Source organism: Lissotriton helveticus, chromosome 1_2 (genome assembly GCF_964261635.1).
Source record: "Lissotriton helveticus chromosome 1_2, aLisHel1.1, whole genome shotgun sequence".
In the NCBI taxonomy this organism is placed as follows: domain Eukaryota; kingdom Metazoa; phylum Chordata; class Amphibia; order Caudata; family Salamandridae; genus Lissotriton; species Lissotriton helveticus.
The window spans coordinates 151,729,109-151,745,351 of NC_136058.1; the positions used below are offsets into that span (position 1 = coordinate 151,729,109).

Below are 16,243 nucleotides of genomic sequence, written 5' to 3' on the forward strand. Positions count from 1 at the left end.
ACCTCTGTTCCACGTAGTTGCCAGTCGATAGTTTTCAGCCAATGCTCTTCTTGAGAGCATTGGGTATTTGCAATTGAGAGTCCTGCAGAAATGTAACAAGTCCTGTAGCAGAACAGGGCTGACAAGAAAACAACTAGTTATGTCAAATTACCCATATGCCAAATGATAGTAACATTTCACAACTATATCACAACCACTGACATCATTGGTCATGTGCAAAAGTACATTAAATGATAGTTATTATTTGTTCTATCTCATACTAAATAAAAGTTTTTGGGGGCAGAACGACCACATTATGAACTATTCACTTTTAATATTGTTTCCTGTGCTGCAATTTAAGCTTTGCTTAGATGATTCTAAAACCTACATAGTATTTACTTTTTGCTTTGCCTAGCTTCTCCCCCACAGGAAAATCCAATTACAGTAAAGCCTTATTTGACATAGCACACATATGCATAGAACAGTGCCAAGTTCTGAGGAATAGGTGGCTATTTTTATGAAACAAACATCACCAAAAAACCAGGATACACAACACAATCTCCCAATCAGTGCACAATCGACAGACCTTACCACAAACACACTTGATATGGCATAATCAGATGTAATGATACACTCAACAGCAGCTTAGAATGCAGCAATACCAACTATGCAACACATTACCAATTACACCTATGAAGTGCATTTTTGCAAAGAGAGCACTACAAACAGAACCCTTACAGTCACATTTGAACAACACATATTCAAAGCCAATAGTTGGCAAACTGCTGCCAACATCCTCATCCACACACGATAAACTACAAAGATCGGAGTATGTATCAATTTGATTTTACTTTCAAAATAAGCACATTTCAAATGAATTAAGACATTTCCTCTAACCAAAAAAACCCAATAACCAGAAGACAACCATACATAATGATGCATGATAATCTTAGAACTGTATGAATAAGTTACCCAGCTTCAGAAGATTCGATTGTGTGATATTATGTAGTCCATAACAATGAGTGTTGAATCTCCAACGCATAGTCAATGCTCTTTTCATAACACATAAGTACGTTTGCAAGAATCCAGAAATACAACAGCATAAAATTAAATTGATTGAATTCACAGCGGCATCACTTCTCACAGTGAAAGGTTTTTGCTTCCAACTTGACTTTGTTACCAGTGCCTAAAACTTCAAATTCTTTACAAGTGGTAAACAAAACAGGTGAGGCGATGGGCAACTATATAACTCACTGAATGGCACTAACAAAACCCAGCAGGGCCAAAGTTCTCAATCGTAGCCTGTTTTACACAGTGTTTAGAACGGGCCATGATAGAGAGCTCTGGAGTTGAGACTAAAGGCACTGCAAGTTTCTCACAGTGCTTGTTAGTGAGTTAAAACAAACTTTAACAATTTTTAAAGATTGACTAACCAACTACCTCGTGTTCGCTGCTCCTCTTCATCACGGCTGCACAGGCTCCTAGAGCTCCAGCCAGCAACGCCCCTCTACCATCCCTATATGCTTCTCTGATGCCGCTCAGCAGGGACGGCTCCTCGGTTAAGGCAGAGGAGCGCCACCCCACTAACTAAATTGCCCCAGAAATGAAAAATAAATCAGTAAAAAAGTTCATTTATTACCAATTATATTTTTTAATATACCTATCCTGAGCAGAGTGTCAGGACAGGGGCGGGGCGCTGCTGACTGGCAGCAGAAGAGAACATCGATGGGCAGGGCACTTAAAGTTTAAAGTGCGCATGTCTCTTTGGCCGGACGTCTTGCGACAGCCAGACATGCGCATTTTTAACTTCTCTAACCCAGCTGGGTTTAATCAATCAATCAGGGATTTTTGAAAAGCGCTACTCACCTTTGAGGGTCTCAAGGCACTGAGGTGGGTACGAGTAGGTCATCGGAAGAGCCAGGTCTTGAGATCCTTTCTGAATAGGTGCAGTGTAGGGCTTCATCTGATGTGGAGGGGGGACTTCATTCCAGGTATTGCTCGCAATGTAAGAGAAGGATCTGCCTCCCGCTCTGGCCCTGTGGATGCAGGGGACCGTGGCAAGGGCAAGGTTGGCAGAGCGGAGGTTTCTCTTGGGTGCGTGGAAGGAGATTCGTTCATTGAGGTATTGGGGTCCGGTGTTAAGGAGGGCTTTGTAGGCGTGTGTGAGCAGTTTAAAGGTTATTCTTTTTTCGACAGGGAACCAGTGGAGGTTGTTGAGGTTTTGGGGGATGTGGTCATGTCTTGCGATGTCAAAGACGAGTCTGGCTGCAGCGTTCTGGAGTTTGCAGAGGAACTTTTTGTTGATTCCTGCATAGAGAGCGTTTCCGTAGTCCAGTCTGCTGGTGATGAGTGAGTGGGTGACTGTCTTCCTGGAGTCGGGGAGATTTATTTGAAGGTCTTGCAGAGTATGCAGAAGGTGTTGAAGCATGTGGAGGACACAACGTTGTTCTGGCGGTTCATGGTGAGTGAAGAGTGGAGTATGATGCAGAGGTTGCGAGCTTGGTCCGTAGGAGTGAGTGGGTTTCCGAGGGCAGGGGGCCACCAGGTGTTACCCCTTGTGGAGGGGGTGGAGCCGAGGATGAGAACTTCTGTTTTCTCCGAATTGAGCTTCAGGCAGCTGCTGCTCACCCAGTTTAGACGCCCTTCATCCCCTCTTGGAAACTGGCTTGGTGATGTCGGGTTCCTTGGTGAGGGAGAGGATAAGCTGGGTGTCGTTGGCGTATGAGACTATGTTGATTCCGTGTTTTCCAACAATGGTTGTGATGGGGGCCATGTAAACGTTAAAGAGCGTGGGGCTAAGGGAGGATCCTTGGGGTACTCCGAATCTGATCTCTGTAGGCTCAGAGAGGAAGGGCGGGAGTCTTCTTCTTTGTGTTCTGCCTGAGAGGAAAGGTTGAATCCAGTCTAAGGCTATTCCCTGAATGCTGGCGTCGTGGAGTCTGGAGGCTAGTGTGCGGTGGGAAACTTTTTCAAATGCTGCAGAGAGGTCTAGGAGGATGAGGGCTGCTGTATGGCCTTGGTCGAGGGAGGGAGCGGATGTCGCCGTTGGCGTCTATGAGGGCATTCTCAGTGCTGTGGTTGCTGCCGAATACGGATTGAGAGGTGTTGAGGATGTTGTTGGTTTCTATGAAGTGGGCTAGCCGGGTGTTGACGACTTCTCGATGACTTTGGCAGTGAAGGGGAGAAGAGAGATGGTCCTGAAGTTCTTGAGGTCTGTCTGGTCTGTGGAGGGCTTCTAGAGGAGGGGGTTGACTTCGGCGCATTTCCAGTCTACGGGGAATGTGTTTTGAGGGAGCAGTTGATCGTTCATCATAGTTCAGGTGCGTTAGCGGTGGCGGCCTTGTGGAAGATGTGATCTGGGCAGGGGTCTGTGGGTGCTCTGGAGTGGATGCTTTTCATAATCTTTGCATCGATTTCTGTGGTGAGAGGGGTCCATAGAAGGGTCTGCTGGAGGGCATCGCTGCTGGAGGGTGTTGGGTCGGTGCCGTGGTCTTGGTCTCTAAGTTTTTTTTTTGTTGTTTTCTTATTTTTTTATTTATAGAGCGCACGTTCACAATGCAGTTTCATGGGGCTAGAGGGATTCCTGGGCAAGAGAGAATACAGAAAACTATAGACTAAAAGCCTGCTGGAACAGGAGAGTCTTAAGGGCCTTGCGAAACTCCATGTAGGAGGGGGAAAGTCTGATATGGGGTGGAAGGGTGTTCCAGAAGGTAGGCGCACGGACCGCGAATTTCTGGCCTCCCGATCTTTGTTTCTTGAAGCGGGGAATGACTAGTAGGGATTTGGTGGATGAGCGGAGATCTCTAGGAGGGCAGTAGTTGGTAATGGCGGAGTTGATAAAGGCAGGGGCCGTGCCCGTCCGGGCTTGAAAAGTAAGACAACCAAGTTTGAACAGGGCCCGTTGCTTAATGGGGAGCCAATGAAGAGCAATGAGGAGGGGTGATGAGTGATGAAATTTAGATAGGCCATGTACCAGGCGGGCTGCCTGGTTCTGCACCAGCTGAAGACGTTGAAGTGCATAGGCGGGAGCACCATAATAGATAATGTTCCCATAGTCGATCTTAGATAAAACCATGGCCATTACAATCAGTTTGAGTGCGGAGGGAGAGAAAAACCGGGATATTTTCCTAATGATGCGCAGGGTAAAGAAACAGGAAGAAACAACAGAACTAATGTGGGAGTGAAGTGTCAAATGATGATTAAGTGTGATGCCAAGGGTCTTAACTGAGTGAGAGGGAGTGGGGGGAGGGCCAAGAGAGGGGGGCCAGAAAGAAGGAGATCACGGGTTGCCACTGCCACCCGTCAGAATCAGCTCTGTTTTATCCGGGTTGAGTTTAAGGTGGTTTGCATTCATCCAATCCCGGATAAACAGCATGACAGACTGGAAGGCAGTGACACCTAGCGAAGGGGAGGAAAAATAAAAAATGAGTTGGAGGTCATCAGCGTAGTTGTAAACTGTGACCTCCATTTGTTGTAATGCAAAAATAAGAGGGAAAATATAAAGGTTGAATAAGAGGGGGGAGAGAGAAGAGCCCTGAGGGACACCGCATTGCACCCTGAGGGGCGAGGAATTCGGCCAAGTGGACGGCCTGGGTGCGGTCAGCTAGGAAGGAGCCTATCCAGGCCAGTACTTGTCCTCCTATGCCCGCCGCCTCGACACGGGACAAGAGAATGGAGTGGTCCACCGTGTCAAAAGCGGCGGACAAATCCAGGAGGACAAGGGCCTGAGGGGTGTTGGTATCGAGCCCCTCCCTAAGTTGGTCCATGACCGAAATGACAACCTTCTCAGTGGAATGGCGGGGGCGAAAGCCCGCCTGGCAGGGTGCAAGGTAGTTACTGTCCTCTATGAAGGCGCTGAGTGCCTGGGTGACATAGGACTCAGCTACCTTGCCCAGGTAGGGGAGAAGAGATATCGGCCGGTAGTTTGCCGGGGAGGAAGGATCGGACCCCGGTTTTTTAGGTCTCGTAGAGAGACCTATTCCAATCAAACCACAAAGCTGACTTTTACGATCCGGATTTGTAGAAGTGCACGACTTCGTGACCGCGCTTCTATCCCCCTGCCTTGCTCTTCAAAGGGTCCCCTTACCATTTGCTCCTGCCTCCACGCCCACTGGTTCACACCTCACGGCCTGACTCGCATTTCTGCCCAGCAGCTTCAAAGGGATCTGGTTCCCCGCCCACTGCTTCACACTTCACGGCCTGGCGGCCGTGACTCGCATTTCTCCTTCCCCCTCCCCATAGCTCCTCTAGTTTAATAATAATAACGCAGAGTTGTAAACGGTATCGTTTCAAATGTATTCAATGCACACTTTTGTGAACAGCTCTCTTCCTCTTGCGTTTTAAAAGCTTGTTTCCCTACCCTATTACTCTTCCCCCACTGTCTCCACCTCGTCTCACACTTCACTCTTCTCACCCGTACCTCGGCCTCCCTGCCTTTGCTTTTTTTCTCACTCGTTCCCAGTCACCCTCCTTTCCCCTGCCTTCCCTCCTTTTCTCTCACCTCTTTCTATCCCTTCCCTGGTTCTGTATCCCACCCTCCCCCTATAATCTATGCCCTCTCCCTCCTCCCCTTCCCTCTGTCTCTTCCCTGACTCCGTTCATAGTCTCTCCCTTTCCATTCGATCTTCCTCACTCCCTCCTCCCCTTCCACTCTTCGCCCCAACACCCCCCCTGCTGCACCACTCTATTACTTCTCCCCCCACCCACGGCCGTCCTTTCTGCTGCCTCATTACCAGCCCCCCTCCCAGCGCTGCCTTGAAGGCTTTTGTACCTGGGCTCCCCTGCCTCACTTCTTTGTTTAGAGAGAGGTGTTAAGTGACTGCGAAAGCCGTGCCCTTAGAAACCCCAACCCTACCACCCGCCTGCCCCTCCTCTTTGCCACAGCCTCACCCCCTTGGTTACCCCTCCAGCTCACAGATGAAGACCTCTGCTCCACAGGCACATTCCTTTGGGTCGGGCAGATGACCGGACTACTTTCTGCCCCAGTGCAGGGACGTGTGTGTGGCCCCGTGGCCACAGGCTTGGCTACTGTCGTGTTCCCTCAGCCTGTCATCTTTGTGTGATCTAGGAAGCACGTTCAAATTATCTTGGTAACAATCTGATTTATCGCACAGCTCCCAGTTCAAACAAGCGCCTAGAGTTCATTCTGTTTGTATTGCTGGTAACTGAGCACCTCTCGTCACCACAACCGATTTTTTACAGGTTCCTAGAGGCCTTTCAGATTCCCTATCATTCAGTGCTTCTGCCTGGTAAACACGTCTCTACCTATCACTTACACACAACAGACATCCACAAGCAACAGACATCCACAAACAACAGACATCCACAAGCAACAGACATCCACAAGCAACAGACATCCGCAAGCGTCCGACAACCGCAAGCGTCCGACAACCGCAAGCGTCCGACAACCGCAAGCGTCCGACATCCGCAAGCGTCCGACATCCGCAAGCGTCCGACATCACCAAGCGTCAGGCATCACCAAGCGTCAGGCATCACCAAGCGTCAGACATCACCAAGCGTCAGACATCACCAAGCGTCAGACATCACCAAGCGTCAGACATCACCAAGCGTCAGACATCACCAAGCGTCAGACATCACCAAGCGTCAGACATCCGCAAGCGTCAGACATCCGCAAGCGTCAGACATCCGCAAGCGTCAGACATCCGCAAGCGTCAGGCATCCGCAAGCGTCAGGCATCCACAAGCGTTAGGCATCCACAAGCGTCAGGCATCCACAAGCGTCAGACATCCACAAGCGTCAGACATCCGCAAGCGTCAGGCATCCACAAGCGTCAGGCATCCACAAGCGTCAGACATCCACAAGAGTCAGAGATCCACAAGCGTCAGGCATCCACAAGCGTCAGGCATCCACAAGCGTCAGGCATCCACAAGGGTCAGACATCCACAAACATCAGGCATCAGGCTTTTATTTAAGTATTAATTATTAAAAAAATTAAAAACCATTGTTATTTGTAATATCAATACATGTAAGTCACGTAAATACAACACATATTGCATTACAAATGCTATAGGTGTCACATTTGCGAAAGTTATAACTATTGGCATGGTAAATGACAAAGCTATTAATTTCGCTATTTTCAAAAACAAAACCTAAATAAAAAAATTGTCATTTACAATACCAATAGCTCAAACTTTCCTAATACGAGACCAATTGCATTGCAAATGCTTGTTTTAGTATAGGGAGGATTATTGTAGTCTTAAAGGAGGCAGGGACGACGCCATGCGTAAAGCTATCATTAAGGAGGGTAAGGACAGGGGATGGGCATTCGGCAAAAATCTGATGGAGAATACGTGCCGGGCAGATGTCAGCTGGAGAGCCCGACTTGACACGACTAAGTAAAGGGGGCAGGGATTCTCTAGTAAGTGGGGAAATGAAGGTAAGGGACAAATTATTGCCAGGAGGACGGGGGTGGGAAAAAATGGGCGAGGGGGGGAATGTTGGCTTTGATACAAGCTATTTTATCAATGAAAAATTCGTTAAGCGAATCGCATAGGGCCTGAGAGGGGGGAATCGAAATTTGCCTAGCTTAGTGACGGTAAGTTTCAATTCTATTAAGGACACGGAGGCGAGGATTATGCTTTTCTCTCTTCGCTGTTTATTCTATAAAACCACATAGCAGCCAGAAAAGCATCAAACTTGAAAAAATTTCATTTATATTCCCAACACTGGGATATTAGGAAAAAACATAATAAACAATATCTTCTTAGAACTACAATTTCCATCAGTCCATCACGCAGTAGTCCTTCTATAGTGTCCATAGTCTCAAGGTAGGGCGTCCATCTTGTGAACTCCTCCTCTTTCTTCGCTGCTTCGCAGCCAGTTAAGTGCTATTTTTTCCTCTCTCTCACATAATTGTGGGTGGAGATTTCTTTGCGATGTGTGAATGTTTTACTTCATAATGTTTGCTATATGTGGTATTTAGAAAGCTCCGTGCGCCTATGGTTGGTCGATTTTGTCGTTTTCAGGTTTTCTTCACAGAGCCCTTGATCGCGGGGACGTTTTCGCCCCTTACGCGATGTCCCCGTGTGTGCAGCGATGTTTGTGGTACCGCTAGAGGGAGCCGGAAGGGCTGCCAGGATGCTTGGTAGGGAGTCAGACATGTACCATGTTTCGGTTAAAAACAATAGGTCCGGGGAGTGGGAGTCTAAAAGATCAAATATTTCGGTCTGGTGCTTGACGGCTGACCTTGTGTTCAGAAGGAGAGCAGTAGTTGGGGGGGGGAGCGGGTGTGATAGATTATGGGGAGGCAATGCCAAGGTGTTGAGCATAAGACAGTATTGTGGAATTCAATGGCCAATTTTTATTGAGAGTTGCGCATAGTGGCGTGCCCCTTGCCCCGGTCGGTCGCGGACGGGCGCAGACGGGCTTGCCTTAGGCGCGCCCGCTGCGCCCGTCCGCTGCGCGACCGGGGGAAGCACATTGTATATAGGGGGGAAACGGAAGGGGCGTGGCCTGAAGTGGTGGGCGTGGCCAGTGGCCTCCGGGGAATGGCGGCGGCAATGTGATGGGCCGCAGCAGCGCTATGATCCGCTGTGCGGGACTGCCAAGAGCGGGGAAATGCTCGGGAAGGAGCGAGTGAGCAGGTAAAAACACAGATAATCAAACAATTTAAAAATGCAAATCCTAGCGTCTCCCAGCCTTCCGCCTCAGGAGATGGTATGGCCTCTGGCTCGTGCTAGTAATCAGCGCGTTAAATACCTTCGGCGGGGGGGGGGCGTGGCCTGCAGTGGTGGGCGTGGCCAGTGGCCTCCGGGGAATGGCGGCGGCAATGTGATGGGCCGCAACAGCGATATGATCCGCTGTGCGGGGCTGCCAAGAGCGGGGAAATGCTCAGGAAGGAGCGAGTGAGCAGGTAAAAACACAGATAATCAAACAATTTAAAAATGCAAATCCTAGCGTCTCCCGGCTTTCCGCCTCAGGAGATGGTATGGCCTAGTTGGTATGGTATAGTTGTTGTAGAGCATCTTGATCTTGTGGTGAAATAAGTATCTGAGTTGGTTGCAGAGGTCTTGGTAGTTTCGCTACTGGGTCTGGTGAATTCTTGTATGATGGAGAAGAGTTCCTTAGTGTTCTGGAAGTTGGAGAGGATTCTGTCTTGGATGAAGTTTCTCATTGTTGATTTGAAGAGTTGGTGATGTGCCGTGTGGCAGCCTGCAGGTGGAGCGTGCTTTCCGGGTTTTGCTGTTTCTCCACATTTTCTCCAGTCGTCGGCAAGAGTGCTTGGATTCTCGGAGGTCCGTGGTGAACCAGGTGGCTTTTGCATTGTGTCATCTGGGGGCGGGAGGGGCGGCGTGGGAGGGGGGTGAGTGTTGGCGCAGTTGGTAATCCAATGGTGGAGGTTATTTGCTGCTGTCTTGGCTTAGCGTATGAGTGCAGCTGAGGTGGGAGGTGAGGTGTTCTGTGATTTATTTCCAGTTTCTGCGTGCGCTTGTGGGCGGTGGGTTTCGAGAAGGAGAAATGGAAGCAGTGGTGGTCTGTCCAGAGCAGTTCCATGGTGTGACTGAAATGAATGTTGTTTCCTTCGGCGAAGATGGGGTCGAGAGTGTGTCCTGCAGTGTTTTTGGGGTTAGAGAACGCGTAGGGCTCCAGTGTCCTCGGGAACACTGAAGGAGGCTGATGTCTCCAATCCTGGTGCTTCTTTCATGCTGTATGCGAGCAGTGCCAGGATTGGTTAGTGCAGTTTTCTGAGTCTTGCTTTGCAGCCTTCCTTGAGAAGACCTGAGCGAGAAGGACGTTGCTCCAGGAAGGTAAGTGTAATTATTTTATTACTTATTTTTGTCCAACCCACCTCACCACTCTCCGTACATGCCAGCGGCCACTATTAGAGAAGCACCAGGATTGGCTGGAGTGCACTGGTGTGATGCTCCTTAAGACACTGGGGGCCTGTGCTTGCTCTCCACCCAGTTGTCTGAGACAGCTTGGGTTGGAGTATAGAAAGTGCGTATGTCAAGCTGGCCGTTTCAAGACAACCAGCCAAAGCGACATGCGTACTTTAAACTGAAATGCACACCATTCCTCCCAGCTGCTGCTCCGCTGTCAGACTAGGATGCCGCCAGCAAAAAAAAAAAAAGTGATACATCTGTTTATTTACCATTTTATTTTTCATGTTTCCTGCTCTCCAGCGGAGGATAAATGCTCTTCCACTCTCATGGTGGCACCACCACTGTTGATACTTCGGTCTTGTATGTAAGTATGTATATATTTCTATAGCGCAAACCTAGTCAAAGGCAAGGAAGCACTGTACACGGTCAAAGATAAGGTAAGCATGGGTAAAGAGAGGTAACTGGGTTGTGTAACGTTAATGAACTGTGATGTAGTGTCCTTTAAAAATATATGTCATCAACTCTTTCCTAACTTGTATGGGTAGGGCCATGTTGTTCCAAATCCAGCTGCATATATGAAGAAGTCATGCTGCCTTGCTTTTAATTTTTTACACTTCTTAACCTGCTGTTTGATGGCGTCCTAGCAATGACTGTTCCGAGGAGCACAAGAGATGGTGAGCTTATGTACAAAATAAGCGAGGGTGCTAGTCGTGATGACTTTGTTAATGATTTGGCTGGTTTAAAAATGTTGCAGGCTAGCAAGAGGAGCCAATGATGTTCCATCAGGATTGGGGTTGACATCACCATATTTTTTCAGGCTCTAGATGAAACGTGGTGCAGCCTGTAGGATGCCAATAGGGAGTTTGGGGGTCCATGGAGCAAACATGTCCATAACCTCATCCTTTCTAATTGTTCCCTTCCACCATACTGCATTTCTCCCATCCTACATCTTGGTTGCACAAAACGTTAACACCTGTAAGTGATCTCCTACCAGTCACATTTCCTCCTCTAAAATCCACTACTGTGTCCTTTATTCCCAATACCACCTCTGTCATCTCTTGTTCTTCTCCTCCTATCCTTCTGCATTTTTTGATGTTGCAGAACTAACTTTTGACTGACCCCAACCACACAAAACTCAATACTTCACGTTCGATATTTTTACAAACATTTGGGCAATCACATTTCCAAACTTGATTTATTACGTTTTCAGGGTGACGCTAAAACAGAGGATTGTAATTATGAAAATGTATTCTATTTCCACATACAATCACATTTCATTATTATCACGGATTTCAGAATAGAGTGGGAAACATATGGTTTTTTGGCAATAAGCACTTACCAAAACTGCTCTTTTTCTGGCGTGGTCTCTTTGTTACTCCACAGACATGACCGTGAAATAATTCCGTGCACTTGCTCATCCTGGTTTTCAAACTGAGTGCCACACTCTTCACTGATTTTCTGAATTTTCTTGGGTAATCCATCTATCAACTTTGATTTTGACAGCCACAATGCTTGCTTAACTCCTAAATCACAAAAAGAAGCAATCATAAACATATTAAAAGTTTATTTTGTGAAGGGAGTCATCACCACAAACACGGTTGCACAGGACGGACAACAGTCACTTACTGCCTGCCTCAATGGTGCTCATTTAACCATTTTCAATGAATAAAAATATGAATTTACCTGCTAGGATTTCGATTCGTGAACACCAAGCTAAACACAGTCCCAGCAGTTGAAACTTTGCCCCACTAAGAGACCAGCTTATCACCTAATAAATCACTCAATATTAACAGAGAATAACTACTAATGTTTTTGAAAGGTTTACTTATATTTGCCTTCCACGACTTGATCCAGTTGTTTAGAGAAACTGCTTCACAACCACCACACTTTAGGTAACATGAAGGTATGTGGAAAGCAGAACGTGATCCACGGGGAATTCTAGAAGGCTAAGAATTTCTGCAGCGTTGCCTCTTTTTTGAGTCCGGGCACAGTTTTAAGGCAAATACTCTGAATTGCCAATACTGGAATCAAACGAACAGTCAACGGAGTAGTACATTAACTAACACTTCTAAGCAGATCTTAAGGAAGGTGTAATACGTAAAAGTTATTTATTAATTCCCCAATCTTCATTCTTAGTGACATAAACAGAGATATGGCTCTACTGCTACAAGGCTTCGAGGGCAGCATCTTCTGAAATAGGTAATTTTGTCCATGGTGTCAATCTACACTGGCAGCTTCTGGGAGAAAATGGCTCACCAGCAATGGGTCTGGACGTCGCTGCAAAGCTAACCAAATTCTGAAAAAACACTCAAATTTGAGGATTAACAAAAATGTGATTCAATTTGTGATCTCATCTGTGAGGTCATTAGAGGTACATGGGGTGGGTATGGTTGTGGTGCTCACCATAACTTGCAACCTTTAGACATTTTTGATTTTGCACTTTAACAAAATGCAACTTCAAAATAGGTTTTTCAGGAGATGCCTATGCCTTTAGCTAACAAATGGTATCTAGTCACATGAATGAAATACTGTTACTTCTCCTTATTTGATTTCTTTAATGCTTTTTTGTTCTAGAAAATATTCAGAGGCATTTGACAGCCAGATTTTAACAACTGTTGGTCACTCCTAAAGGAATTTCGCCTGCAGGTAGACTGGAGCAGTTCTGGAAAGGCACTCTTATTCAAGATAGTTAGGAACGGTTTTCAAGACCTACAGTGACAACACTTATCTGTAGATTCCATTCTTCCAAGTTTTTCACAAATGATTGTGATCAAAGTTTTATATGTATAGAGCAATTTAAATAGTGAAAGACTGATAGCATCCACTAAGGGGAGAGATGAGGGAATATAGTTAGCTGGCAACATGAATTTCAGGAAATTATGGATCTGTGAGTGTGATAAGTAAGCAGGTTTAGGGTAGGAGTTGTGAATTAGTACAGGATTTAGAAAATAATGAGTTCCTGAGTGTAATTAGAAAGCAGGTTTAGAATAACAATTGTGAAGAGATGGGGAAAGAACACGCAGAAAATGTGTTAGATACAGGAATTGGTTGATAGTACCATAGTGTAAAATCCAGTTGTTGTCTGTGGTTCCATCAGCTTTCGTTATTCCTTTGTTACTCTTTGCAATATATGACTTTAAAGATAGCTTGTTAGGGGACAACCGATCTCTCTGACTTCTGAAAAATCTTTGTTGTCAGCTCATTTGGTTTGGATCCTATACCAACTGCATATAGTTGGAAAAATGGTTGTGGGTCTTTTAACTTCCAGCTTGTTGCTATGCCATGGAGAGCTGTGGTGCAAACTAAGTTTAAAAGTCTGTTTTTTTCTGGGATTAATGAAGGAAGAGTTGAGCTTCGAGAAAGCAGTCTTGTCTGGTAACAGTATCCGAAGATTAGAAGCAGACACTGTCTACCAATAAATCAATAGTGTCGGACAGCGAAACAACATGTGTTCAATAGTTGAATTGCTTTGGATACATCTCCAGCAGTTGTGGAGCTTTGTTTTACATAGATATTTTAGTGGTCAAATTGCTCAAGCATGATAAGGTAGATCGACTGGATTACGGATGCCATTCTAGAGCACTAATTGAGTCTATTCCAAATTATGGTGGAGAAAGCTATTGGACTGCTTGCGTAATCCTTAATCAGGACAGATATAAATCTGGAGAGCAGAATCCCCTGAGATGTTTTTGAAGTTGTAATTTACCCACTGAGATACTGTATTGTTTGTTATTACAGAGGAAATCTGGTAGAATTTAAATATATTTCAGATAGCATAAAATAGGGCGGACAGCATAACCACTGTGATCTTTTCCATTGTGTCTAAATGGCTAGATATTTTGTGATAAGGATACCGAGATAGACAATATGATGAGGCTTCTTTTAAGAAGCATTTTTACATGAAACTGTGAGCAGTAATATCCCACTTTTGTCTCCGTTTAGTTTGTAACCAGGTAATCAAGTGCGCTGGTCTATTTCTTGAGGGATACGAGTGATAAATATTCTGAGTTGCTTACTTGAATAACATCACCCTCATATGCTTGTAATTTGAATTCATGACTCAAGTTTTAAAAGCCATGAATGTGCTGGTTATCTCTGATTTTTCGTATGAAAAATGCCTTTATAGACAGCTCACCCAGGAGATAAGACGTCCCTTGGAGAGCCTGCATCTTAAATGGGAGACAGACCTCGGGATGCCCATTGATGAGAAGCAGTTGGAGGCACTAGTAGAAAGAGCATGGAAAAGTTCCAGAAATGCGCAATTCTAGCTAATCCGCTTTTTTGTCCTCCACAGAGTATATCTCACTCCGCACAAGATTAATGAGTATTTTGGGGCCCGATCAGCCTGTCCGCGGTGTACCTTAGAAAATGCCAAATGTTTACATATGTTCTGGGAGTGTCCATTACTAGAGGGGTTCTGGAGAGAGGTATCGACTAAACTCGGCGACATAATGGAAAGAGACAGAACAGTGACACCGGGATATTGCCCACTTCACTGGTTTCCTCATACTGCCCGGAATAAAATTACCAGCAAATTCATAGACCTGGGGTTGGTCTTGGCTAAGCGAGAAATTACCAGTCACTGGAAGGCGACCAGTGCCCCTAGTGTCTCGAGGTGGCTGCAGGAATTTATAAAATGGGCAGCTTGTGAAGGGATTCTTAGACTCCAAAAGCCCAGAGAACAGGCAATGAAAAAATGCTAGACACAGCAAGAGAATGGTGGCGTTAGTAGAGTTGCTCAAGCACTAGACTGATGATAACGAACCATCCCTTGAATGAGTAGAACCGTGTGTGGGCGTGGAAACGTTACCCGGTCTGTGCACGTAGCCTGGGGGATTGAAAGCATATATTGCATAGAGGCTTACCCTTTTTGGATTCCTTCCTGCTGGAATTATTGTGCCGGATGCCTTGCATGACTGGATATTATTCTCCACAGAGACATAGATGATTGAGCGACATGCCTGTCAGTGGGGTGGGCAGGAGTTGAATGGGGGGGTGGGTAGGAGTTGAACAGGGGGGGAGGAGAGGGTTTCGTTATTTTATTCTTTGTTGTGATTCTTGCGAGGTCGTAATGGAACAGACTGCTGAGATGTCGGTCTCCCACCACAGGGATGTAGTGCATAGCTCACCGGAGAACTCTGATTTGACCAACAAATACTGTCACCATTTTGTGATCCACACATGGAGAGAATCTGCAACTGGTAATGTGCGACCATCAGACATGATTATTGATAATTGTTTTCGAAAGCACGATGTAAGCTCTAAAATCCCATTGTATTGCTCCTACATGCTTGGATATTACTGAATAAAATCTGTTTACAAAAAAAATAAAATGTAGTGTACTGATGCATTTTGTTCAAATATTTGTTTCCAACACACTTTAGAATTTTAAGAAATGTATTTCATTAGTACTTTTCTAACTCTGATATATTCTGAAATATCAGCGCAGTTTATTTAAAGACATTTAAAATTTGTTATGTGCTAGGGAAAAAAGACTTTTCTTTCACAGCAAGATTTTCACATGTATTCTCTCACTTTGAAGTCAGAGAAAGAAAAGTAAACACCAAGCTCCCTCTGAAGACACAGCCTGTTGGGAGGGTCGCAGGCAAGATGGCGTTTGCTTGAAACGCTGTGGCGCTTGCCTGCCCCAGCCCTTATTTTCAAATGTTGGAATAATTGGATAAGAACATTGGTGACCTTTTTAGGAAAGATATAACTTAATAATGCAGGAGAATGCAATATATAGCTGTGTAAAGATTACAGCACTACCTTCAAGGCGGAGCCAGGAAGATCGCTTAACCACTTCTCAGAGTTGTCGGCGAGGTGTTTGGCCCAATAAACTGCCATTAAACCGCCAAGCAGGTGGTCGACATGGCTCTGCATTGCCCCCACAGAAGAGTAAATCTATGAAGAACAGTGCTGACGCGCCGGCCTCAACAGGGACTCAGGTTGTGTCTCCGGCTCGGAAAACACTGGCTGGGCAAAGGACATTCGAGGTTGCGGTATGTTCAACGGCGGCAGCTTCTTCTAGTGGCGGTTTCATCATTAGTTAATCAAGAATTTAAAGAATGCATTGTAATATTCGGCCACAAAAAAGATGAAGAGTGAAACATGGGTGCAAGAAGCTGCAGTGATTCATCGAGGATACCCTAAAATAAGCGAATTCAATCGGGTTAAGGCTTTGACTAGATGCTAAGCCCCGAAAACTATTTTGATTGAAGAAATACGCATTTTTATTCCTGTTCACGGTTTTCTTGTTTTCATCTTAACTTTGTCATCATCAGTTCTCTTGATCAAGGTGGTAAAAGTATAAATCTTTTGTGCAATAGACGGTCTCCTGATGAAGGCAGTTTTGCCGAAACGCGCGTTGCTTCCATCTACCGCATTGCTTCTATCAATTATTCATCGACTGCATTGTCATC

At 45.8% G+C, this 16,243-nt stretch overlaps 1 protein-coding gene across 1 annotated transcript in view; it reads right to left on the reverse strand.

The window, feature by feature from the left end:
* The window catches only part of MRPL37 (mitochondrial ribosomal protein L37), a 122,794-nt gene that overhangs the window by 57,520 nt on the left and 49,031 nt on the right, over positions 1 to 16,243 (reverse strand). Inside the window, exons 2-3 of the mRNA XM_078670377.1 lie at positions 11,161 to 11,344; positions 3 to 118 (exon numbers count right to left, since the gene is read on the reverse strand). Of these exons, the coding sequence (XP_078526503.1) occupies positions 3 to 118; positions 11,161 to 11,344 (300 nt within the window). The remainder of the gene's footprint in view (positions 1 to 2; positions 119 to 11,160; positions 11,345 to 16,243) is intronic.